The sequence below is a fragment of the Typopeltis vanoorti genome, chromosome 7, assembly GCF_054136105.1.
Source record: "Typopeltis vanoorti isolate ZY-2024b chromosome 7, IOZ_Tvanoo_1.0, whole genome shotgun sequence".
Classification (NCBI taxonomy): Eukaryota; Metazoa; Arthropoda; class Arachnida; order Uropygi; family Thelyphonidae; genus Typopeltis; species Typopeltis vanoorti.
In genome coordinates, this window is record NC_143555.1 from 147,847,396 (window position 1) to 147,873,964 (window position 26,569).

General features: G+C 36.2%; 1 protein-coding gene across 1 annotated transcript in view; it reads left to right on the top strand.

Moving 5' to 3' along the window:
- Ent3 (equilibrative nucleoside transporter 3) overlaps positions 1–26,085 on the top strand; it is an 81,992-nt gene extending 55,907 nt beyond the window's left edge. Inside the window, exon 7 of the mRNA XM_090395132.1 lies at positions 25,784–26,085. Within this exon, the coding sequence (XP_090251258.1) occupies positions 25,784–26,085 (302 nt within the window). The remainder of the gene's footprint in view (positions 1–25,783) is intronic.
- The last annotated feature ends 484 nt before the right edge of the window (positions 26,086–26,569 follow it).

Genomic DNA, 26,569 nt, shown 5'->3' on the forward strand with positions numbered 1-26,569 from the left:
TAGATGTGCTGTTAATTTTGTTTTATTAAATAGTTGAATCGCAATCAATTTTAATTTAATACAATGATAATTTTTATTAACATTAAAGTTACATTTAATACGAATAATTCAACTGGCCACATAATTTTGGCATCATAGTGCATGTATGTAGCCATATATGACTGTCCAGTCACATCCTTGAAGCCTGCAAGAGTCCTGACATTTCTGAGATTTGTCAATCTGTTATCTATAAACAGGTGATGCTTACTCCTGAATTCCTTTAGGAGTCGTATTTTCCTAATTCTTGTTCCAAAATATCAGATCGCCATGTCCTCCTTATATGTAGGCATCTTTTTTGTCATATTGAAAAAAAAAATTTTGATTTTTTTTTTTCAATTTTCCAAATGTGACATATTCACTGGTATCGGACTATAACATATTCTCTCATTGAATAATTTAGAATCAACTAGAGTTTCAAGAAATATTTCCTTGTTTATATGGTTTTCTTCCCTAAATTTTGGGTTATTTGGCTCATAAAATAAGTGACTTTGTGCCTCCTTTTGTTCAAAAACACATCTGCCCATTTCCTAAAGTGAGGTTGCTTTGTTTTCATCTACGAGATGTTGTGCTACACTTCCAGCCAATTTCCTTTTTTTACGGATGCTTATTTTCCACTAGAATTACTCTATACAAATATTTTTTTCTTTCTTTGTTAGTCTCATTGTTTATATTTGCTGCTTCATATATTTCTTATTTTATGTTAGTCTTTTTTTTTAAGTTCTCGAATGTCTTTTATTGCAGTTTTGGTATTTTTCTGTTATTTCTGCTCGGGCCCTTGTCTCTGAGTTTTGATTTTTTTGTCGTATAAAGTTTTACGATATTTTCTTCATCTATTCAATTGCCTCATTTCTTTCCATATAATCACAGTCATTCTACCTATATGTTTGATTCCCAAACAAGACTGTTTCTGCCAACTTTCCGTTTTTTTTTTCTTTTTTTTTATCAGTTTGACTATCATATTTTTTCATTGTACTACTGATTCATTTATTTGGTTTGATAGCAGAGCAGCGTATTCCAATTTTATTTATTAATTTGATTATTATATTTTTATTACGTATTGCAAAGTATTACAAAGTGTTATGTCCCTATCTTATGATCTTTGTTTGTTTGTCTTACAAACTGCCTTCGTCTATATTCTTCTAACTTCTAATTTTAAAACACCACCAAAATTTCCACTAATATCTGAGCTATTGTTCTCCGTAGTATCCCTAGTATTGTATTTTAACTGCGCCCTTTGGGATATTTAGTTTAAGATATCTTATACATAAACAGAGAAAGGAACTCAAATAACTGAAAGTGCAACTATTGCAGTCGTGACTCTATTTCTTATTACTCAACATTAATTCCTTAAACTTCCCGTTTCTTAACATTAATTCCCCGCGTGGTTAGGCTCGAATGTTTCTAAGCGGTGCATTGGATTAGCAATATCAGACAACTTCTTTTATCATTAAACAAAGGGTTTATTATTTCTCTAAACATGGTACATATCAAAATACACAACTAAATTACTTACACACTAAATTTAGCTTAATATAAGTAGTTGGGCTATGATTCGACAAAGGTTACTATGATCATGCCGCCACAAAATTTTTTATACAAAACATGAATTCACTTAACATAAAAGTTTTAGATCATCACACATTAATAGATTATTCAGCTCCAAGTACACTAACAAATACATTAACTACTCTAGCACATATTTATGACAATCAAATTCCTCAGGCTACTTGGTTACTCAATTTACACTAATCAAACTCAATATTCATTAACACACAACTATGTCATTAAATTTCCTTTTACAATATAGTAGACACTCAAGATTCTTAGGACAATTAATTATTCACAAATTATCAACTCTAGCTAGCTTACTTTTAACACTCTCTGTCAAACTCTAAAGTCCTATTATAATTTCTCCCTAATCACTTTAACAGTTCCGTAATATGACAATGGTATCTATCACATACAAGTTCTAGTTTACATAAGACAAAATTCACAATACCTTTCTTTAGCTTCACTTACGGGCATTCACCTTCTACTGAACGAACTTGCTTGCATAACTTCTTGCAATTCTGGGCTATATGAACATCTGCGCCTCAGCTGTACTATCTGAAACGAGGACATCGATATTTTCACAGCTTCCTATGACTCTCTGGTATATTTCGCTTCCTACATAGGAACACGGGAATAGCTTTCCCGTTCACCTTCGATTCCTTGTTGTGGCATGAGGATATATGCCATATCTCTCCACTCAGGAACACCGTGAAATCCACTAGAAAACCAAACTAAAACCACCGCGACTATCCAAACGTTTCTTCTCTTCTCGCAAAAAGGCCTCAAGCCTCCTTGACCACCTAAACGTCTCCCCCAAGACCCAAAAGAGCCTACTCCTCGACAATCCAAAGTCAAAAAAGAAAGGAACCTCGAAGGGGGGGGGGGGTTACCAACCCTTTTATAGCTCCCCCCCTAACGGCGCCCTTTCTTACTTCCTTTTCCCACCTCCTACTTGTTTTCCGTCTGTCTACCAATTGGGTGGCATTCTGGACGCCATACGTCATTTTGATCGGCAACTCGTAACGAAGTTCCCATTCGGGCATAGGCTCTAAGCGATATTCCGTTATTTCTCTTGTTAGCCTCTATCTTAACCCCCTTTCAAACCTTTTCTCAAAATTCTACTTAAAGTTTAATCCGTAGCCTCTTACATAGCGTATTTCATGACTCATCCTTTTATACTTATGCACTGAACTCTTTCATTCTTAATCGCATTACTATATTAATTCTTAGTTAGCTACTTATTTAATACAAATTCCTTAGTCATAATACATCTTAATACATTCTTTTCTTTCGTTATCTTAACTAAACAATAGACCTTTACATTTTACTCAATTTATACTGGATGCAAGAACATTACATTAACTAAATTATCCTTTTTATGCAGGGGTTTTTATTTATGTTATTTATTTTTCATGTTACACCATGATAACTGAGAATACTATATTCTCAAGATATCAGGTGTAACAAAAGCATGTAAATAGAGATAAGCTGGCTACATTAGCAAGTTAACAGTTGAGAAATGGATATACATTTACTAATTTGATTACTTTCTCCACTTATTATTATGTTTTAGTTTCTTCATTGTTTGTTATTATATGGACTGTTTTTTTTATCTTTGCTTATATTTTTTTTTATTATATCTGCTAATTTTCTTTCTTTTTCCTCTTCGTTTCATTTGTCCGATATTATTTATGAATTACTAATATGAATTTCTTTATTTATTTCATTTGTCCGATATTATTTATGAATTACTGAAAAAAAATGCAACATATTTTGCAAATATCGCGTTTTTTTTCCTACGTCTTATTTTTTTGCACAAAAGCAGTGAACTTATTACGCTGAAACAATGTAGTTTATAGCGTATATAGTGTGTGAGAATAGTATCGTAAAATCTCGTGGACTACGAGAAAAGAGATGAACGGTATTTTTAATATTGGAAAATAAATAGTATGTTTCTTCTACCGAACTGAATTTTTTTAAATAGTATTTTTGCAATTAATAAGTTCTATAAAGTAGAATCTTGAAATTTATGAAGTATAAAATGGAATCTTGTATAAAGTATATATATAAGTAGATGTATAAAGTAAAATCTTGAAATTTTATGGAAAAAATTATCTTTACAATCTAAACACCCTCTCTTAAAATGTATGTTGATATTAGACTATCTTAGCCTAGCTTACTCTTGATTAAGAGAGGGTGTTTAGATTGTAAAGATAATTTTTTCCATAAAATTTCAAGATTTTACTTTATACATCTACTTATTCTTCCTTTCGGCAATTTGAAACCTTGTCTGCAGCCTAGAAAGAACCTCTCTTAAAATGTATGTTGATATTATTAGACTATCTTAGCCTAGCTTACTCTTGATTAAGGGTGAGAAGAATCAATCGACCGTGAGATGCGGTGATTGATTCATTCAATCCAATACTCTTGGAGGGTAATGGATGGCAATGCTGTAGCCAATGAAGTTCTAACTGAGGCTCGGCTATTGCTATTACCCTCCTGCCATGATCAGAGCTTTAATTGCTCAATAACACCTTATCCCTACACTGTCCTCCACAGATAACGGGGAATATGAAAAGCATTCTTGCTTCGCCCCTTTAAGCCAGTCCTTATAAGGACTATATAAGGACTCTTGATTAAGAGTGTAATATCCAATACCCTTGGAGTGTAATGGATAGCAATGCTGTAGCTAATGAAGCTCTAACTGAGGCTCAGCTATTGCTGTTACCCTCCTGCCATGATCAGAGCTTTAATAATAGTTCAATAACCTTATCCCTACACTGTCCGCTACAGATAACGCAGTCCGCTACAGATACGGGGAATATGAAAAGCATTCTTGCTTCGCCCCTTTAAGCCAGTCCTTATATTATATATATATATATTATATATATATATAAGGACTCTTGAGTTTTATAAGGACTCTTGAGTTTTAGGGCTTAATTTTCTCCTTAAGTTTATGTATACAGAGAATTGTGGTTTTTATTTGGCGCATCCTTGGTCAGTTTTGGAATTATGTTGCGTTTTATTACGAAAAATTCAGTGCTCTTGCCAACACTACACGGTAAGCGTTTTTCTTTCCCTTCACATTGATTGATAATCATGGGAAAAAATCACCCTCCGTGGAATTGCACTACCACCAACAAGAATGACTGCATCCTTTCCAATTACTTAGGATCAAGCAACACTGTTGTGGCAGGCCCCACCAAACCAACTCATCTCAATAAGTTTGGCACTGCTGATATCCTAGATATAGCTATCCTGCAGGATATCAAACTTCAATACAGCATTATATCCATGGATGAACTATCATCCGATCACAACCCAATTCTACTACAGCTCGGAAAACAAGAATACCTGTCTCCTCCTTCTCATTCCTACATAGCATGGGAAAGACTGGCAACAGCACTCAAGGATTATATTGGACCTGTTCCTCACATACGCACAAAAGAAGTAGAAACTGTAGCTCAAAATCTCACACAACAAATTAATTCTGCTATCACGGTATCTACCTCCTACAAATCTTCCAGCAAACCAGACCGTTTGCCTGCATACATCATGAACTTGTTCAGAGACAAAAACAGAGCTAGGAAAAGATTCCGTAACACGCGTGTACCACAAGATAAAACAGCTCTAAACAGGATAAATGGGGCAGTAAGAGATGCACTTAAAACTCATAGAAACCAAGCTTGGGATAAAAAGTTATCCACTATCTCACGTATTGATCACTCTATCTGGCGGTTTACTGAGAAACATCAGAAATAAAAACAGTTCCACCCCCATAAGGTGGAACTGTTTTTATTTTATTAAACCAGGGCTTAGTTCACACAGATGTAGATAAGGCAGAGGCCATAGTTAAGAATCTAGAGGAGCAGTGCAAACCTTCTTATAACAACTTAGATTTCAATCACTTGTACAAAATCCACAGACAGGTCTGGCATGCATTAAATCTCCCAGATACCAGTGCTGACCATATTGCAACCACATCACCTGTTGAATTATATGATATTATTAAAAAACGTAAGAACAATAAAGCTCCTGGACCAGACGGCATCTCAAACAGGGTGATCAAGCTGCTACCTTGGAAAGCCGTAGTGCACCTGACAAGTATAATAAATGCAATCTTAAGATTTCACTATTTTCCTTCCACTTGGAAACTGGCTGATGTAATTCCTATACATAAACCAGGCAAAGACCCACACCTACCGCAAAATAATCGTGCAATCAATCTTATCTCTAATCTGGGTAAGGTTGCGGAGGTCATTCTCTCACGACTCTAAACCTCAGTAAATGACCTAAACATCTCCCTAAAGAGCAGTTTGGTTTTCGGCAACACCATAGTACAACCCAGAAAATCCACAGACTTGTGGAATACATCACCACTAGCCAGTACACAGGAGCCTGTTTTCCAAGACCTATCCAAAGCATTTGACAAAATCTGGCATTTTGGACTCCTGCACAAACTTATCTCAGCCGGTACCTCACTAAAAATGGTTCTTCTAATCCATTCATATCTTCAGAATAGATCAATGCAAGTAAAAATCAACGGTTCTACTTCGTCCCAGCGCCATATCTTTGCTGGAGTGCCGCAGGGATTCCTACCAGCTCCATTGCTGTTTTCTGTATACATGTCGGACATCCCGCACAATCCGATGTTTTCCATTTTGGCATTGTATGCGGACGATACAGCAATACTAACCAGATCTCTCCGACCCCATTTAGTTACCAGAAAGCTTCAAGAAAACTTTCTAAAGCTGGAGGGTTGATTCTCCAAATGGAGATTGGAATAGTTAACCCCAAGAAAAGCTCAGCCGTTCTTTTCTCAAAAAAGCCAATGTCTCCTGCAGGAGATGTGTTAATATTCAATACTAAAATTCCCTGGCAAACAGAAACAAATTACCTGAGTGTAATTCTCGACAAAAAGCTATCTTTGAACCAACACATCAAGTCTACGTGCGCAAAGGCATCGAAATCCATAGCTCAGATCTATCCGCTAATTAATAGGAATAACAAGCTCAGCAACAGAATCAAATTGCAGCTATACCAGATGACGATTCGTCCTATAATCACCTATGCCTCTCCAGCCTGGAGCCACACCTCTAATACTAACATTATCACGATACAACGAGTGCAGAACAAGTGCTTGAGAATGATTCTGAACGCCCCGTGGTATGTAAGAAACAATCAACTTCATAGAGATACAAATATTCCCTATATTTTCTCTTTTCTGCGATCCTTAGCATCCAAATTTTTCCTAAAGATGTCCACACATCCCAACGATTTGGTTCAGCAAGCTGCAGCATACGAGGCAACGGACATATTCAAATATAGAAGACCAAAAGCTATATTAGCCTTCTTTAGCGATGCATAATCTCCATGCGAGCAATCTGCTCATAAATTTTATCCTCACTGTAATAACCACAACAGATAGCGGGGAATGTGAAAAGCATCTTGCTTCACCCCTAAAGACATAAATGTCAAATGTCTTTTAATTAGAATAGGATGGATTTATATTAGTCCGATGTCTACGTATGGTGCTGATGTGCAGTTTTACATTTTAGGAGACTCAATGAAACTTCTCTGCCGCTAATTGTAGCACCAATGCTCGTACTTCAGATGAATTTCATCACCCAAGGGGCTTGAAAATATTTCATGTATAGCCTAGAAAGAGTAATTTCTGATTCCATTGATTAATAAAACTAAATAACGTTAAGCATAATGAAAGCAAATTTCACACGACTGGCTTTAGTTAATAAAGAATATACAAAGACGTCTAGAACTAATCGAATGAGGAATCCACACTAATGAATTAACGGTAACACAAACAAGGAAAGTCCAATAGTGCATCATTCAAAAAAGAAAATTGGCATCAAATCACACAGATTCTCGATGTCATTATGACAGAACTCAAAGACTAACTTCAAATAAAAGACAACCAAGAATTGAAACATGCCATATAATAAGTGTGTGAGTTCGCCTGCCACCTCAAACGCAAACAAGCAGCCATAAAATTCAACCAAGGGTTGAAACTTTGTGTTTGTTGAGCCAGTCGGTAATGAGAAGTTCTGTCAGAACGATAAACGACACCCTGTTGTGAATGTGTTAAAACTAATTGTGAATGTTATTATGACAGTTTCAGATGTAATGGAATTCGATTGAAAAGAATTGGCATTTGAACTCAACACTTGTCGGTTGCTTTTGTCTTTGGGTCGCGCGATCTTTTGTTAATATCGCACCAATCATATGCACGTCTTTATAGCTGCTCTCTCGTGTAAAACAAAATTCAACTTGTACGTATTGTAATAATTAAAAAAAATGTTGAATAATTTATAAGCGTATAAAAGGATGTCACCTGTAAATCGTTGACGTGCCAGCAAAATTCTCAGACGTGCCACCTTTGGCACGAGTGCCATAGGTTCGCCATCTAGGGTTTATTGTATAAAGTGTTTATTGTTGAAAATTGTCTTCGTTTTCTGCCAGGAAAGCGCATTTAAAATCATAAGTGTATTCTCAAGCTGAGCAGTTTATTTTCTGGTGAGTTACATACATATGTAATGCTTCTTTTTTTTTTTTTTTTTTTGAATGTAAAAGTTTATTTTTATTGTAATGGCCACTAAAACTGCAACGATAGGGGAAAAACCAACATTGAAGAGGAAATTCATTTCTCTCGAAGAAAAAATTAAAATCTTGGATCGGTTGAAAATTGGAGAAAAACCAGGAGTTGTTGCAAGGACTCTGAATTTAAATGAATAAACAATTCGAACAATCAAACAAAATGAACAGAAAATCCAAGAAAGAGTTATTGCTGGGTCAACGGTAAGTGCAAAGCGCGTTGCTCGTGTAGGCGATATTCTAATGGTAAAAATGGAAAAAGCTCTAATGGTGTGGATAGAAGATTGCACCCAAAAGAAAATTCCTTTGGAATGGACACCTTATTAAGCAAAAAAAAAAGCTCTCGAAGTTTATAAACATTAAAATCTCTCAGCATGGATTTTGTGCCAGCAAGGGTTGGTTCGAAAACTTTTAAAAGCGGTTTTCTTTGTATAATCTTAAATTCCAGGGAGAATCAGCATCAGCAGACGTTGAAGCTGCCCGGAAATACCCATCAGAACTTTTAAAAATCACTGAAGAAGGTGGTTATAAGTGAGACCAGGTTTCAATGCGGATGAATCTGGGTTATATTGGAAACCAATGCCAAAACGCATTTCGAAAAATGAAAGATCAGCTCCTGGATTCAAAGTTCCCAAAGATAGAATTACTCTACTGCTTTGTAGTAATGCATCAGCTGATTACATGACAAAACCAATGTTCATTAACCGATCCGCAAATCCTCGTACGATGAAAAGGCCCGACAGGTCCACCCTACCTGTTTATTGGTGGACCAACAAAAAGGCATGGGTTACAGCTAACATGTTTGAAAATTCGTTTTTCAAGTGTTTTGTACCCGATGTAGAAAGTTACGCAAAGAAAAGGAATATGGACTTCAACATTCTACTAATTTTAGATAACGCACCAGACCACCCAACAAATGTAAGCCATCCGAATATTAAAAAAACTTTTCGACGCCTAATACTACTTCACTTATTCAACCACTCGACCAAGGAATAATATCAACATTTCAGTCATATTATATTCGGCGAACATTTCAATTAATTTTGGAAAAAATGGAATCTAATCCAAACATGACACTGCCTCAAGCGTGGAAAGAGTTTTCAATATTGAATTGTGTGAAAATTATTTCTCTGTCCATTAAGGAATTACAACCCTCTATGCTGAATGCTTGCTGGAAACAAATATGGTCTGAAGCTGTTCTGGAACAAAATTTCGTACCTCCAGTGGATGCCGAGTAAGTGTGTGCGACGTATAATAAAGGTTGCACACATTTTTAGTGGAAAAGGCTTTTGCGATATGGTTGAAAACGAAATTAGTGAATTAATTGACGGAGAAACATATTTAAATAAGGAGGAACTGGTACAATTAATAGATGGCGTCTAACCAAATGGCGGGGAAAGTTCTGCCGAAGATTCTGATTGTGATGAATCCGTTAAAGAATTCAGTTTAAAGAAATTAGCAGAAGGATTGGACTTGGCAAGAAAGTAAGGAAGTTATTTTACTGATAATAGTCCCTCAATGGAGCACTCGGGAAAATTCACGAGATAATTCGATATTTGTTTAGCGCCATATTATAAACTTAATTAAAAAATTGCAACATAGTGGAAAGCAAAGTCTTATTACTGACTTCTTGATAACTAAACCAGCCGAAGTATACAATGAGAATTATAACAAATGATGTCCAAGAGATTTCAAGTGGTGACGACCTCCGGCCACTTAAAGAACATCTACGAAAGGTTATTTCTGAAGACAGTGATGACGATTAAAATAGGTGCTTTATTTTATTGTGTCTAAAACTTTTTTCCTATGCATCAGAGAGTGCAGATAATATGGATTGGGTTTGCTGTAAGAATCTTTTTGTAACACTTAGTGATGGATTTGAGTTGCTGAAATCCTGCAGCATGTTTGCTAGAGAAGAGGTGATAATAGCTGATAGATTTGAATGTGGATTAGCCACGTTCTGGGTTTGTACTATCTGTTTGGAGCGGACCACATCAGCATATGTTCTCGCTTGATGTTGAAGATTCATTTTCTTGAGGGGCTCAGTTAATGGTGGGCAAGCGCCTGTTGTCATGTTCTCATTCTTGGAGGACTGAGGAGCCTGAACTTCAGGAACTCTCGCACTAGATGACGAGGTAGATTGATTATTTGGATCGTTCCATCTGTTGTTGGAGTGATGTATACGCCCTCTATAATTAGCAGGGTGAGGATCCCCACAATTAGCGCACTTAGCCGGGGTGAATTTTAGCTGGGTTCAGGTGTTTGTGGAGTGATTCTCGCCACATTTTAGGCATCTGTACTAGGCTTTGCATAGCTTTTGGACATGGCCAAATCTGTGGCACTGTCCAGAAGATGCTGTCTTTCTCAATGGTTCTGGGGTGATTTTAACTCCACAGATTGATTTTAGATTGTATATGTCTTTGTAAATATTATGAATCTGTACTAAGACTAGAGGCATAGGTGTCTTATTTGATCTGAACATTCTATTGACCTTTATGGGAAGCAGATCCTGTAAGTTGAGGTCAGTAACTATTTCATTCGTGTCAATATCCTCGGAGACTCCTCGTAGGGCCACTTTCAGATTTTTTTTCGGAGGCAAGTGAAAATGTGTGATATTGTGTTCCTCTTGCGTGTAGCTCCTTTGTAAGATTTCTATAATCAGCCACCGTGGCGGGCTGAATTTTTATGCCCTCATCTACATTTTTAGCCGATCTATAACTTATTTGTAAGTTAGCCATGATGGTTCTTAGTGTTAATTGCGTTAATTGCGATTTAATTGCGTGTGAGCGCTAGTAGAAATCCCGCAGGTCTAAAGACCTGCCAGCAGAAATTTTGTAGAATATCACGCAGCCGCAAAGGACTGCCAGCAATACCAAGCGGACGAAAAAGATGGTGGCTCGCTTGTTAGTGTCGTGATTACGATAAGTCGATTTCAGTTTTGATTCCAGGTAGCTATCACGGATTAGGAGTTAAGATTAGTTGAGCCGTATAAAGCCTAATGAATGTAATATCGTTTGAGCAAAAGGTAAGACTTTGATTTTGATGCAATTTAATTGCTATAGCTTCGTTTAGTACGCTTGGTAGTGTAATGTCCTTATTAATCCTTATAAGGACTGGCTTAAAGGGGCGAAGCAAGAATGCTTTTCATCTTCCCCGTTATCTGTAGAGGACAGTGTAGGGATAAGGTGTTATTGAGCAATTAAAGCTCTGATCATGGCAGGAGGGTAACAGCAATAGCAGAGCCTCAGTTAGAACTTCATTGGCTACAGCATTGCCATCCATTACCCTCCAAGGGTATTGGATTGAATGAATCAATCAGCCGACGCCTTCCTCTCACTCAATAGAAAGGACGCAGGACATATATGGCACAGAGGGTGAAGCTTGACGCTTTTGATATTCCGTTGTCTCTTTCGGGACCAGTGACAGGAGTGGTTTGTGAGCTATTTTACTTTGTCCTGAGTGGGCAAAAGTGGTTATGCGTCGTTGAATGTTAGGATGGCTTTCGGTCTTTTTGTGTTTTCTTTTGTGGTCATTACCGTCATAGTTTACGGCTTGCTGAATTAGTTGGTTTGGATGCGTAGATGCCTTCATAAAGAATATTTCTGCTAGGGCGCGTAGTAGTGGAGAGATGTAGGGGATATTCATGTCCCGGTGGATCTGGGCATCCCTGATGAACTACGGGGCGTCCAGTACCATTCGCAGGCACTTGTTCTGTAGTCTTTGTAGCTTGAGAATGTTTGTCTTGGGGATATGGGTCCAGGCTGGGGCGGCGTATATAACTGTGGGACGGATCACTGTCTTGTACAGTAGAATTTTGCTTCTTGAGCTTAGTTTGCTGTGTCTGTTGATCAAGTGTATAGCTGGGCGATAACTTTTGAAGCTTTGGTGCATATGCTCTTGATGTGGCTGTTGAAGCATAATCGCTTATCGAGAAGTATTCCGAGGTATTTTGCTTCAGTTTTCCAGGGAATTTTACAGTTGAACAGGGTGATGTCTCCTTTGGGGGATGCTCGTCTTCTTGTGAAGAGTATCGTTTTGATTTTCTGGGGGCTTAATTGTAGTCGCCAGTTTTTAAACCATTTTTCTAGATTCAGGATGGTGTCTCGTAGTTTTTTAGTAACAAGAAGTGGTTGGCGAAATCTGGCTAGAATAGCCGTGTCATCTGCATAAAGGGCGATGGTGGATGTGAGAGGATTTTGAGGGATGTGTGCCATATAGATGTTGAACAGGATCGGGGCTAGCAGTGATCCGTGAGGAACTACAGCCAGGATTTTCCGTTGGGGTGAGACTGTTTCATTGATTTTGACTTGCATCCTCCTGTTGGAGAGGTGTGATTTAATCAGGTGTATCATGTTTAGGGGAAGGTTAGCGATGATTAGTTTGTAGAGGAGGCCTTGGTGCCAGATATTATAGAAGGCCTTTGAGATGTCTAGGAAGACGGCTCCAGTATGTTGATTCCAATTAAATCCTGTGGTGACGTATTATACCAGTCCATGGATCTGTTGCGTGGTGCTGTGATTTTGATGGAAGCCAAATTGTTATTGTGGAATGATATTTAGTAGGTTGACATGATCTTGGAGTCTGATGAGGATGATTTTCTCAGCTATTTTCCCTAAGTTGGATAGCAGGCTGATGGGAGACGGAAAATTTCAGGTAGGTGTGGGTCTTTGCCTGGTTTGTGAATTGGGATGATGCCAGCTATTTTCCATGACTGTGGGAAGTGCTGCCATTTGAGGATGGAGTTTATGATGTTTGACAGATGTGCTATGGCTTTGCGTGGTAGTGCCTTGATGACTTGGTTAGTGATGCCGTCAGGACCTGGGGCTTTTTTGATCTTGAAATGGTTGATGATGCTGATTATTTCGGTAGGTGAGGTAGGCATTATAGGGCTTGGATTGTCATCGGGACAATTTACTGTAAACCTGACTTTACGATGGATCTTGTATGCATGGCTGATGTTTAGGTTCTCATATGTAGGACTGCATTGTTTATTTAGGTTTCTTGCTAGGGCTTCGGCTTTGTCAGCATCTGTGTATGCAAGATGCTGTTCTGCTTGCAGAGGTTGGAGGGATTTGCGCTTGTTCCTGAGGTTGTTTAGGAATTTCCATATGGAATGATCTGCTGTGGAGATGGAGGTGAGCTTGTTATTTGTTCCTGTAGTTCTGGAGAGCTTCTTGGACAGATTTCTTTAATCTGTTGAGGGCTGTTTTGTCCTGGGGAGCACGAGTGTTGTGATATCTTTTCCTTTGTCTGTTTTTTTCAATTATTAAGTCTATGATTTCTTCCGGGAGACGATTTTGTTTGTGGATAAACGTGGATACTGTTATGGCTTTATTGATTTGATTGGTGGAGTTCATTATTGCCGTGTATATTTCTTCCTTGGCTTTTATATGAGAAACTGGACCAATGTGTTCTGGTAGCACTTTCTTAAGTTTCTCCCAGATAATGGAGGTTTGGGGGGGAGGTGACTGATATTTGTTCCCTAAGTGAAGTAGGATTGGGTTGTGGTCTGATGATAATTCGTTCAGTGCTTGAATGCTGTGCTGATATTTCATGTTTTGTAGGATGGCGATGTCTAGGATGTCGGCTGTGCCAGTTGGGCTGTGGTATATATTTATATTTATATATATTTATATTTATATCAATTGGCATTTATGTCTTTAGGGATGAAGCAAGGTGCTTTTCATATTCCCCACTATCTGTTGTGGTTACAGCGAAGGTAAAATTTATGAGCAGATTGCTCGCATAATCTCCATCACCCAGAATGGTCATGGAGATTATGCATCACTAAAGGAGGCTAATATAGCTTTTGGTCTTCTATATTTGAATATCTCCGTTGGATCATATGCTGCAGCTTGCTGAACCAAATCGTTGGGATATGTGGACGTCTTAGTTCTTATAAGAACTGGGCAAAGGACTGAGGCCGTGACTATTTATCCCGTCATCTGAATGAAGAAAATCTGTGTGGATGGAGTGTTATTGAGCTAAAAATCTCCAGTCATGGCTGGGTAACGGCAATAGCCGAGCCTCAGTTAAAACTTCATTGGCTACAGCATTGCCATTTGTTACCCTGGAAGTCCTAAAAAGGACCTGTCGTTTGTGTGGACGTCAGTAGTATGGGTGGCTCTAGTGACAAGATCAAGATCAAGATAAGATAAGGAATCGTGACGTGATTGGTTGCTGACGTCATTGTGTGCATGGCTTCATGGGTGTGGGATGTTTGGAATTTCCCTGTAAGCATATGTGTCACTGGCTTCCGTTGTTGTGTTTTGGTTCGCGTATGGGATTATGGGTGATGGTAGAGATAAGGATTCGTGTTGTGATTGGTGGTGCACTAGTGACAAGATGAAGATCAAGATAAGATATGGAATCGTGTCGTGGGTGTGTGTTGTTTTCAGAAGTAGATAAGTGACGTCATTTGTTATTTGTAAATAAGTGACGTCATTTGTTATTTGTAAATAAGTGACGTTATTGTTTTGAATGGAAAGAATGATATTAGTGGATAAGAAATCGTGTCGTGATTGGTGGACACTTCTGACAAGATCAAGATCAAGAAAAGATAAGGAATCGTGACGTGAATGTTTGTTATGAGATGTAGATAAGTGACATCATTTTTAGTTGTAAATAAGTGACGTTGTTGTTTTGAATGGAAAAGGGAGATATATTAGTGGATAAAGAATCGTGTCGTGATATTTGGACACTTCTGACAAGATCAAGATCAAGATAAGATAAGGAATTGTGATGTGAATATTTGTTGTTAGTTGTAAATAAGTGACGTTATTGTTTTGAATGGGAAGGATGATTTTAGTGGTTAAGTAATCATGTCATGATTTGTGGGACACTTCTGACAAGATCAAGATCAAGATAAGATTAGGATTCGTGACATGAATGTTTGTTGTTATTAAGTTTGGAATGATAATTTAATTTAACTATATGCTATGTCACACAAACATAGTTTTTTTAATCATGATGGCGACAGTCTTTCGAGGTTTTCTGAATAATTTAATTATATGTTATGTCACTCAAACATACAGTTTCTTTCTTCTATAGATGGTTGTACTAATTTTCCAATATATTTTGGGGTATTTCTTTCCTGTTAAAGAGTGGGAATTCTTAGAGAAAGTCGTGATGGCTCTCGTGTTTCGGGTTTTTCTGAATAATTAATTATATACTTAAAAAACCTGTCCTTAAAAACACACATACACACACACATACATATTAGACATAAAAAATCGCTAATATATCCATGTTGATACTCTAATATATACCCTATGATTATTCTTATGGGAAAAAAACTATTCAGTATCAGAATTACGCTTACTAAAAACATACGAGCAGTTGTTATGTTTAAGTTAAAAAAGTACTTACAGCTTTCCACATGACTCTTCTAAATACGTATATTCCAAAATAGTTGAATTTTATATCCACAACACAACACAAACACAAAAACCACAAAGAATGAAATTTCTGTAAATAATGTAACCTGAACTAGTTACTTCCTCCTTTAGATTACAGACCGTAGATGCTGTGGTTTCGTCATTTGCATTATCCCCCAGTGAGCGGTTTTCTTCAAAAGGGATGACATGAGTCACATCTGTAAATTGGGGTATTGTTCAAAAGGTAGCATTTCCTCAAGTTTGGATATTTCTCAAATACTTACATATGACTCAGGGATTAGTATCCACATGTTTGAATGACACATATCCTAAAATTATTCATTCTTCGTTACCGTCGGAATTCATTGGTGTAGTAAATTAATGCTTACATTTAATTTTAATTTAGAGTACTACCCGATTGGTCCTCTGTATTAATTCTTTCCAACTGTTGCCCAAACTCGGTGGGAAAGTCTATGTGCCATTTTGTTTAGGTTAAGTGTTATTTTCGGTTTCAAATTCCAATTGTTGTTAGAGTATGGAATTCTGACAAGTGAAATTATTATTTTTGTTTTCAAATTGAATGGTTATGTTCTGTATTTTACTTTTAAAGGTCATATTCTAACAGAATAACTGAGCAGAATTAATAAATGTATAAAGTATATGTGAATTTATTTTCCAACACTGAATATTTCTCATTAAGTCTTATCTTAAAGTTGCCCAAGCTTGGTGGGAAAGTCTATGCGCCGTTTTGTTTAGGTTAAGTGTTATTTCCATTTTCGAATTCCGATTGTTGTTAGAGTATGGAATTCTGACAAGTGAAATTATTATTATTATTTTTTTTTTTTCAAATTGAATGGTTATTTTCTGTATTTTACTTTTAAAGGTCATATTCTAACAGAATAACTGAGCAGAATTAACAAATATATAAAGTGTATGTGAATTTATTTTCTAACACTGTATATTTCTAATTAAGTCTTATCTTAAAGATAACTCTCTTATCCGGTCGCCATTTGTTGTACGTAGGTGAGAAATCGTGTGTTTTGGTTCGAACTCTTGGTTTCCATTGGGAAATTACCAATATAACTATTAATTTACCTTCGATTCCTTGTGCTTTTAACCTATTTCTGTAAGTGGAATTTATTTATTTTATTTATTTTTTTTCTTTAGCATTAGTAAATTTTAAGTAACTGATATGAGACAAACAAGGTTTTGAACTCTCTGCAGCCAGACTTGTGGAATTGCCATCATATGGTTTTTGACAATGTGACTCTCATCTGAAAGTTAATTTTTTGTTTGGCATTCATTGGGAATTTATTACTGTAGTAGTAAAATTAAGGGTTGCATATTTATATTTTCGAATCCAATATGTATACTTCAGAGAATTATTAAAAGCACAGAATCTTTCGTTATGTTTCCAAAAGCATTTAAAAGTACACGTTATGTTTTCACGTTTTGGGCATCCAGTTTTATTTAAATCAAGAACAGGCCTCCCTATTATCTTCGTTAATGTTTTTGATTTTTCTCTTCCTTTGGCAAGTAATATATGATATTTGCATGTTGATTCTATCATCCAATCTCTTAGTTTGTCCAAAGCTAGTGAACCAATTTCCCACTTCAGCTGATGGTTATATTTTATTAACCAAGAATTCTGTTTTTTAACTCTTTCAGGTAATTCTTTCCAACTACAAGGTGATTTTGTCACTGCATATCTTACACTAATTCCATCAGAAATACAAATTTCTTTAGGAAATAAATTTGAACTCTTATTCAAAAAAAATTGTACATCAATTATACCAATGATAACTGAAAATTCGTATTTTTCATAATCGTTTTCCTTCATTCTTCTTCTTCGATTACTTCATATGGCACCACAAATAAATAGTTATTTATTATTATTTCACTGATTATTAGCTCTGATCATATACTTTATGGTAACATTCATTTACCAAATTCTAAACAATTAGAACTTTTCACAAAGAAACTTTCAAAGAATTTGTGGCTCACCATTATTTTTGCATTACCAAACACAAATCACAAAACAGCAGCTGCAGTGGATGAACGATTACCTTAAGTCCAAAGTCACTCGACTCTATGGTATTTTCTTATAGTACTGTTTACACTTACCATCCCCTACCCTGACCGTTCCTTCAAAAATGAACCTTTTGTGCAGATGACTCAACGACATGTTTTCACATGGTGTTGGATATACTGTTGGTGTGTTTTTATCTTACTTTGTTTAGGGAAAGGTAAAATTTGTATATGTGTTATCTTTAGTTATCTGTATATTCACTGAGAAAAATTCGAAACATGTAATTACCTAAAAATATTTCACAATATTTAGTTTAGACTCTTAACATTTTCCAAAGAGTTCAATGAATAAAATTTTTGTTACTCACTGTTTCTTGGTTACATTACATCAAAATAGCTGGTCATGCAAAAGAATTTTTAAATCTGATACCATGGTAACCACACTTCCATACATTTGATATTGTGTCAGTCTGGAAATGACACCATGCCTCCCTAAACATTCTGTGTATTCTTTTGTCAGCAAATATACACAAACAGTTTTTGTAAAATGTTTGTAAATGTCCCAAAATAAAGAATCTTTATCGAAATGGATAAAATTTTGAAAGTCTAATTTTACCATTGGTGAATTTAAATGATTAGCGATAATTTTTCCCATTATATGAACAGATGGTAATTCAGTTTCCAAAAATAAATAAATGATTATCAATGTCGTACATTTTTGGTGAAAATCTCTCAGCTTCTTCACAACTAATAGAAAAAACTTTACTTCCATCAGCTCCTGTATCATCAAGTATCATTTTCCCATCTTGGCATTTCAGAATATAACACTCACCGAGGTCCATTTCGTAGTCAACTCTTCTTTGCAAGTAGCCAAGGATATCAGACCACTTCCTGCATAATTTTTCCCAAGTGGTCCTGGAAAATACATCACAATGTACTTGTCTTCTAAAATAATAATCGGTTTCCATCCTTTTAGAGCTAGGTGAAGAGTTTTGTCTAGTGCTATTTTCCTGAAGAAAGAAAATTTCAATGACTTTTGTGGCTCACCCATTATTTTACTTTACTTTACTTTACTTTCCTGGATACCAATCACCACAACACAATACAATAACTTCGCAGGATGAACGAATTGTCGTAACTGCAAAGACACTTGACTCGTTTATTTTTCCTTATAGTACTGTTTACCTGACCCATAACCCTGACCATTCCTTCCAAAATGAAACTTTTACGCAGATGATTCATGGACATGTTTCTGCATGGTGTTGGATAAACCATGACGACAATGACGGATGTGTGTCACCCTGGTAAAATTCCAAGATATCTTATCTCAAAAACATCACCCACAATTCCATAGCCAAACAAAACATGACAACAATGTTGTTATGTGATTGGATATTTCTGGGGACCACACGTCTCTCATTCTGTGATATCACAGAGGGTGACAGATGCCTTCCCTGCAATGATCCCCCACCAACCCCATCACCCTAGTCTCTCACCATCCCCATCTCCTCCAGAAGATGTCTTCTCAGCCTAGTGAAGATGAGTGAGCTCATCGTTTGAAGGAATGATGAGCTCACTTTTTAAGGAACGGTAAGGGTAGGGGATGGTAAGTGTAAACAGTACTATAAGAAAATACCATAGAGTCGAGTGACTTTGGACTTAAGGTAATCGTTCAGCCACTGCAGCTGCTGTTTTGTGATTTGTGTTTGGTAATGCAAAAATAATGGTGAGCCACAAATTCTTTGAAAGTTTCTTTGTGAAAAGTTCTAATTGTTTAGAATTTGGTAAACGAATGTTACCATAAAGTATACGATCAGAGCTGATAATCAGTGAAATAATAATAAATAACTATTTATTTGTGGTGCCATATGAAGTAATCGAAGAAGAAGAATGAAGGAATACGATTATGAAAAATCGACAGTGGGTGAAAAATATGAATTTTCAGTTATCATTGGGATAATTGATGTACAATTTTTTTGAATAAGAGTTCAAATTTATTTCCTAAAGAAATTTGTATTTCTGATGGAATTAGTATAAGATATGCAGTGACAAATTCACCTTGTAGTTGGAAAGAATTACCTGAAAGAGTTAAAAAACAGAATTCTTGGTTAATAAAATATAACCATCAGCTGAAGTGTGAAATTGGTTCACTAGCCTTGGACAAACTAAGAGATTGGATGATAGAATCAACATGCAAATATCATATATTACTTGCCAAAGGAAGAGAAAAATCAAAAACATTAACGAAGATAATAGGCAGGCCTGTTCTTGATTTAAATGAAATTGGATGCCCAAAACATGAAAACATAACGTGTACTTTTAAATGCTTTTGGAAACATAACTAAAGATTCTGTGCTTTTAATAATTCTCTGAAGTATACGTATTGGATTCAAAGAAATAAATAAACAACCCTTAATTTTACTACAGTAATAAATTCCCAACGAACGCCAAACGAAAAATTAACTTTCAGATGAGAGTCACATTGTCAAAACCATACGATGGCAATTCCACAACCATGGAAGAACCTTTGATGTATTTTTCAATTTATTGATTTATTTTCTGTAATGTTAGATTCAGTTAATACAATTTGGAAAAAATATATTATTCAAATAAAATGTGTAAATTTAAATGAACACTTGAGTGTCGTTGATGTGTTATATACAACTTTAAGAAGGAGGATAACATTTTTTTTCTTTTTTTTTCCTTGTGAAATTTCATGCCACAAAGTAACCAGAGAGTTTTTTTATTTTTTTTTATTAGATATTTAAAACCAACGCCACGTTACAAAACTCTTAAAAAGATTGCTGTAGAAAAATGCTGCGGAGAGTTCAAAACCTTGTTTGTCTCATATCAGTTACTTAAAATTTACTAATGCTAAAGAAAAAAATAAATAAAATAAATAAATTCCACTTACAGAAATAGGTTAAAAGCACAAGGAATCGAAGGTAAAATTAATAGTTATATTAGTAATTTCACAACGGAAACCAAGAGTTCGAACACCAACAAATGGCGACCGGATAAGAGAGTTATCTTTAAGATAAGACTTAATTAGAAATATACAGTGTTGGAAAATAAATTCACATACACTTTATATATTTATTAATTCTGCTCAGTTATTCTGTTAGAATATGACTTTTAAAAGTAAAATACAGAAAATAACCATTCAATTTGAAAAAAAAAATAATAGTAATAATTTCACTTGTCAGAATTCCATACGCTAACAACAATCGGAATTCGAAACAGGAAATAACACTTAACCTAAACAAAACGGTGCATAGACTTTCCCACCGAGTTTGGGCAACAGTTGGAAAGAATTAATACAGAGAACCAATCGGATAGTACTCTAAATTAAAATTAAATGTAAGCATTAATTTACTACACCAATGAATTCCGACGGTAACGAAGAATGAATAATTTTAGGATATGTGTGATTCAAACATGTGGATACTAATCCCTTAGTCATATGTAAGTATTTGAGAAATATCCAAACTTGAGGAAATGCTACCTTTTGAACAATACCCCAATTTACAGATGTGACTCATGTCATCCCTTTTGAAGAAAACCGCTCGCTGGGGGATAATGCAAATGACGAAACCACAGCATCTACTGTCTGTAATCTAAAGGAGGAAGTAACTAGTTCAGGTTACAGTATTTACAGAAATTTCATTCTTTGTGGTTTTTGTGTTTGTGTTGTGGATATAAAATTCAACTATTTTGAAATATACGTATTTAGAAGAGTCATGTGGAAAGCTGTAAGTACTTTTTTAACTTAAACATAACAACTGCTCGTATGTTATTAGTAAGCGTAATTCTAATACTGAATAGTTTTTTTTTCCCATAAGTATAATCATAGGGTATATATTAGAGTATCAACATGGATACATTAGCGATTTTTTATGTCTAATATGTATGTGTGTGTGTATGTGTGTGTTTAAGGACAGGTTTTTTAAGTATATAATTAATTATTCAGAAAAACTCGAAACACGAGAGCCATCACGACTTTCTCTAAGAATTCCCACTCTTTAACAGGAAAGAAATATCAAAAAATGTATTGGAAAATTAGTACAACCATCTATAGAAGAAAGAAACTGTATGTTTGAGTGACATAACATATAATTAAATTATTCAGAAAACCTCGAAAGACTGTCGCCATCATGATTAAAAAAACTGTATGTTTGTGTGACATAGCATATAGTTAAATTAAATTATCATTCCAAACTCAATAACAACAAACATTCACGTCACGAATCCTAATCTTATCTTGATCTTGATCTTGTCAGAAGTGTTCACCATTCATGACACGATTACTTATACAGTAATATATCTCCCTTTTCCATTCAAAACAACAACGTCACTTATTTACAACTAACAACAAATATTCACATCACAATTCCTTATCTTATCTTGATCTTGTCAGAAGTGTCCACCAATCACGACACGATTTCTTATCCACTAATATCATCCTTTCCATTCAAAATAATAATGTCACTTATTTACAAATAACAAATGACGTCACTTATTTACAAATAACAAATGACGTCACTTATCTACTTCTGAAAACAACACACACCCACGACACTATTCCTTATCTTATCTTGATCTTCATCTTGTCACTAGTACACCACCAATCACAACATGAATCCTTATCTCTACCATCACCCATAATCCCATACGCGAACTAAAAACACAACAACGGAAACCAGTGACACATATCCCCACAGGGAAATTCCAAACATCACACACCCATGAAACCATGCACACAATGACGTCAGCAAACAATCACGTCACGATTCCTTATCTTATCTTGATATTGTCACTAGAGCCACCCCTATTACTACTGACGTCTTAGTTCTTAAGTTCTTAAAAGAACTGGGAGATGGACTGAGTCCTTGACTCTTTATTCCATCATCTTAATGAAGAAAGTCTGTGTGGATGGAGTGTTATTGAAGTAAAAAGCTCCGGTCATGGCTAGGTATCGGCAATAGCCGAGCCTCAGTTAAAACTTCATTGGCTACAGCATTGCCATTTGTTACCCTGGAAGTCCTAAAAAGGACTTTTGGTCTCTGCAACCATTCCTATATCAAACTACATCTGTGGGCGTCTTACCTTATAGTCCTTATAAGGACTGCCTTAAAGGGGCGAAGCAAGAATGCTTTTCATCCTCCCCATTATCTGTAGAGGACAGTGTATGGATAAGGTGTTACTGAGCATTTAATAAAGCTCTGATCATGGCAGGAGGGTAACAACAATAGCCGAGCCTCAGTTAGAACTTCATTGGCTAAGGCATTGCCATCCATTTCCTATCACAATGCCTCTTTCAAACTCTGACAGTTTCCATCTCACAGCCATTTCACCTGGACACAGTTGTGCACTGACTTGGGAGCATCATATTCCTCCAATTTATACTGACTATAAAAAGGTGACTTTTTACATGGCACGATGTGCCTTGCTCATGGAGGTGTCCATTGGCTTCTTTCCAAGCAGTGTATGTTACGTTTTTCTGGTATATCATTTGGCATACAAAATAGTTCAAAATATTTTCCTACCAACAATTTATTTTAAGTCTGATAAGTTGTTAAGTTGGATTTGATCAGTTCTTACTTTTTCTGTCTTCTAAACTGATGTACTCCTAAGTGCATCATCCATTTCACACCTTTCATTCTTCTGTTCTCCCCCCCCCCTTATTTTTTGCTTTAAAGGCCTGTTTTGCCATTTAAATGATCATATGGTTCTTAAATTAGCTCTAAAGTTTAATATTTAATATTCTTGAATATTAAAAATTTAAAACGAATCAAAGGTCATCAGCTTTCAGAGGTGAATTTCAGACTTGATTATACAAATATTATTGCAAGAAAAATTATTATTGAAAGAGTAATGGATGGCAATGCCTTAGCCAATGAAGTTCTAATGGATGGCAATGCCTTAGCCATTCAAAAGAGGATTGAATGTATCAATCCTCTTTTGAATCCGGACGTCTTACCTTATAAGGACTGGCTTAAAGGGGCGAAGCAAGAATGCTTTTCATATTCCCCATTATCTGTAGAGGACAGTGTAGGGATAAGCTGTTATTGAGCTATTAATTAAAGCTATGATCATGGCAGGAGGGTAACAGCAATAGCCGAACCTCAGTTAGAACTTCATTGGCTACAGCATTGCTATCCATTACCCTCCAAGGGTATTGGATTGAAAATCAATCACCACATCTCACGGTCGATTGATTCCTTGACTGGCTCCCGGACATCTTACCTTAGTCCTTATAAGGACTGGCTTAAAGGGGCGAAGCAAGAATGCTTTTCATATTCCCCGTTATCTGTAGCGGACAGTGTAGGGATAAGGTTATTGGGCTATTATTAAAGCTCGGATCATGGCAAGAGGGTAACAGCAATAGCCGAGCCTCAGTTAGAGCTTCATTAGCTACAGCATTGCTATCGATTACCCTCCAAGGGTATTGGATTGAATGAATCAATCACCGACTATGTAAGTAAAGGTGAAATCTCAAAAATACGGACGATTTCTAGGCCACTCCATAGTGGGTGAAAGACCATACTAATCTCAGCGTTGGTTCCACTCAGTGACGGGCTCCCCGACCACTGAGCAGAACCGCTCATATTCCGAGGAAAATAATTCACCAACAAGTACCCCTCAGCGGGCAGTGCTGGAGAACACTTTCTCCGGAGACTCAAAGTGCTCCCTTAGGGCAAAACCTAAGAGAGCGAACTCATTTACCCAGGATAACAGCAACAGCCGAACCTCAGTTAAACTTCATTGGTTCAGCATCGCCATCCGTTACCCTATATGGGCATCTCATATAAAATCAATCACCGACTATGTAAGTAAAGGTGAAATCTCAAAAATACGGACGATCTCTAGGCCACTCCATAGTGGGCGAAAGACCGTCCTAATCCCAGCGTTGGTTCCACTCAGTGACGGGCTCCCCGACCACTGAGCAGAACCGCTCATATTCCGAGGAAAATAATTCACCGGCAAGTATCCCTCGGCGGGCCGTGCCGGAGAACACTTTCCCCGGAGACTCAAAGTGCTCCCTTAGGGCAAAACCTAAGAGAGCGAACTCATTAACCCAGGATAACAGCAACAGCCGAACCTCAGTTAAACTTCATTGGTTCAGCATTGCATCCGTTACCCTATATGGGCATCTCATATAAAATCAATCACCGTATGTGTAAGTAAAGGTGATATCTCAAAAATATCGGACGATCTCTAGGCCACTCATTCGTGGGCGAAAGACCGTCCAAATCTCAGCGTTGGTTCTACTCAGTGAAACTCGAGTACCGAGCAGAACCGCTCATATTCCGAGGAAAATAATTCACCGGCAAGTACCCCTCAGCGGGCCGTGCCGGAGAACACTTTCCCCGGAGACTCAAAGTGCTCCCTTAGGGCAAAACCTAAGAGAGCGAACTCATTTACCCAGGATAACAGCAACAGCCGAACCTCAGTTAAACTTCATTGGTTCAGCATTGCCATCCGTTACCCTATATGGGCATCTCATATAAAATCAATCACCGCATCTCACGGTCGATTGATTCATTCAACTCCGTTCCGGACGTCTTACCCTTTTCTGTTATTTATATATATATCATATTAATCTAATAAATGTTTAGTTGTACTACTTAAGTTTTCATTTATGAGATAAATTTTCCTAATTATTCCAATTTTCTTTTAAATTTAATTTTATCATAATATTCTATTTTATATTTTAGAATAAATCTTTATGTTTTGTTAAAAAGTAATCATTTTTCTTTATGAACGTGTTCGTATCGAAATGTTCTATTGTGCTGGGCGTTTTTACAAGTAAAGGGGATACCCCGTACTGACTTGAGGAATTTATGCAGCTAATTTATATAACGATATTATTATTTACAAATGAATAATGTGGATTATTTATATTGCATAAACAATTGTATAATTTAATTAATGCAGCATTTTTTATTAATAATAAATTATTCGAATGAATTTTGAACAATGTATTTTACTTTGCGCGATGTAGTCATAATATTAATGATTAACAGTTAATCCATTGCTGCATTTTTTAAGACACAAATACTTATCATCAAAATAATAATAATAATAATAATAATAATAATAATAATAAAGTTTTGAGATTGATGTGACGTCATCTTGACGTCATACTTACAAACTCATCGTTGTGCTTTTCATTTTAGGAAACATCATGACGTTGTCCTACAGTCTCGGACTCACCACAGGATCTGGTGTGGCGTACATGATCGATTACTTACTCGGTCCACCTTTACTTCGTCCATGCGATGGTCTTCCACCGATACACATTCCCACTCCATTTACGAACGTGACAGATACTACAGTTGCCGATGTATCCAGGAACTCCACTCTAGCAGCTGCAGTGACAGTCTCAAGCCTCTACTCCTTTCTGAGCATGTCCACCACAGAAACGTGGAACGTTAGTCTGGGAGTAGAGGTCGCTGCGTATAACTCTAGTATTTTCTAATTGGCTGCTTTGTGTATTGATTGTATTCGTGGCAATGTATAAGAAAAATATATTATATATAAGAAAGAGCTAATAAATTATTTAAGCTTGGAAAAATTCTCAGTATTGTGTGAAAAAAAAAAGAAAGAAAAAGAAACACTATCTATCCAATAATATTTATTACTAAAACAGAGGTTTCCGAGTAATGAACATATGCAACAATAAAGCCATCTTGCTTAAAACCGATAAACAGTTAATATACACTCCAAAAAAGGCAGTTTGCTGTGTTATGGGATACTGAGGTAACTGGATAGAAAGTTATCTTACAACGAACAATTTATTAAGATTCAGACACAATTTTTATACATATATTGAAAAGGACTCAACATTACAATGCCACATATTTTATTTAAAAAAATATATAATTCTAAAACCCACAGACTATTTAGTCTTGATATATGGTCAGTTTTCTAAACATTATACATATGTAAAACTTTATTATTAT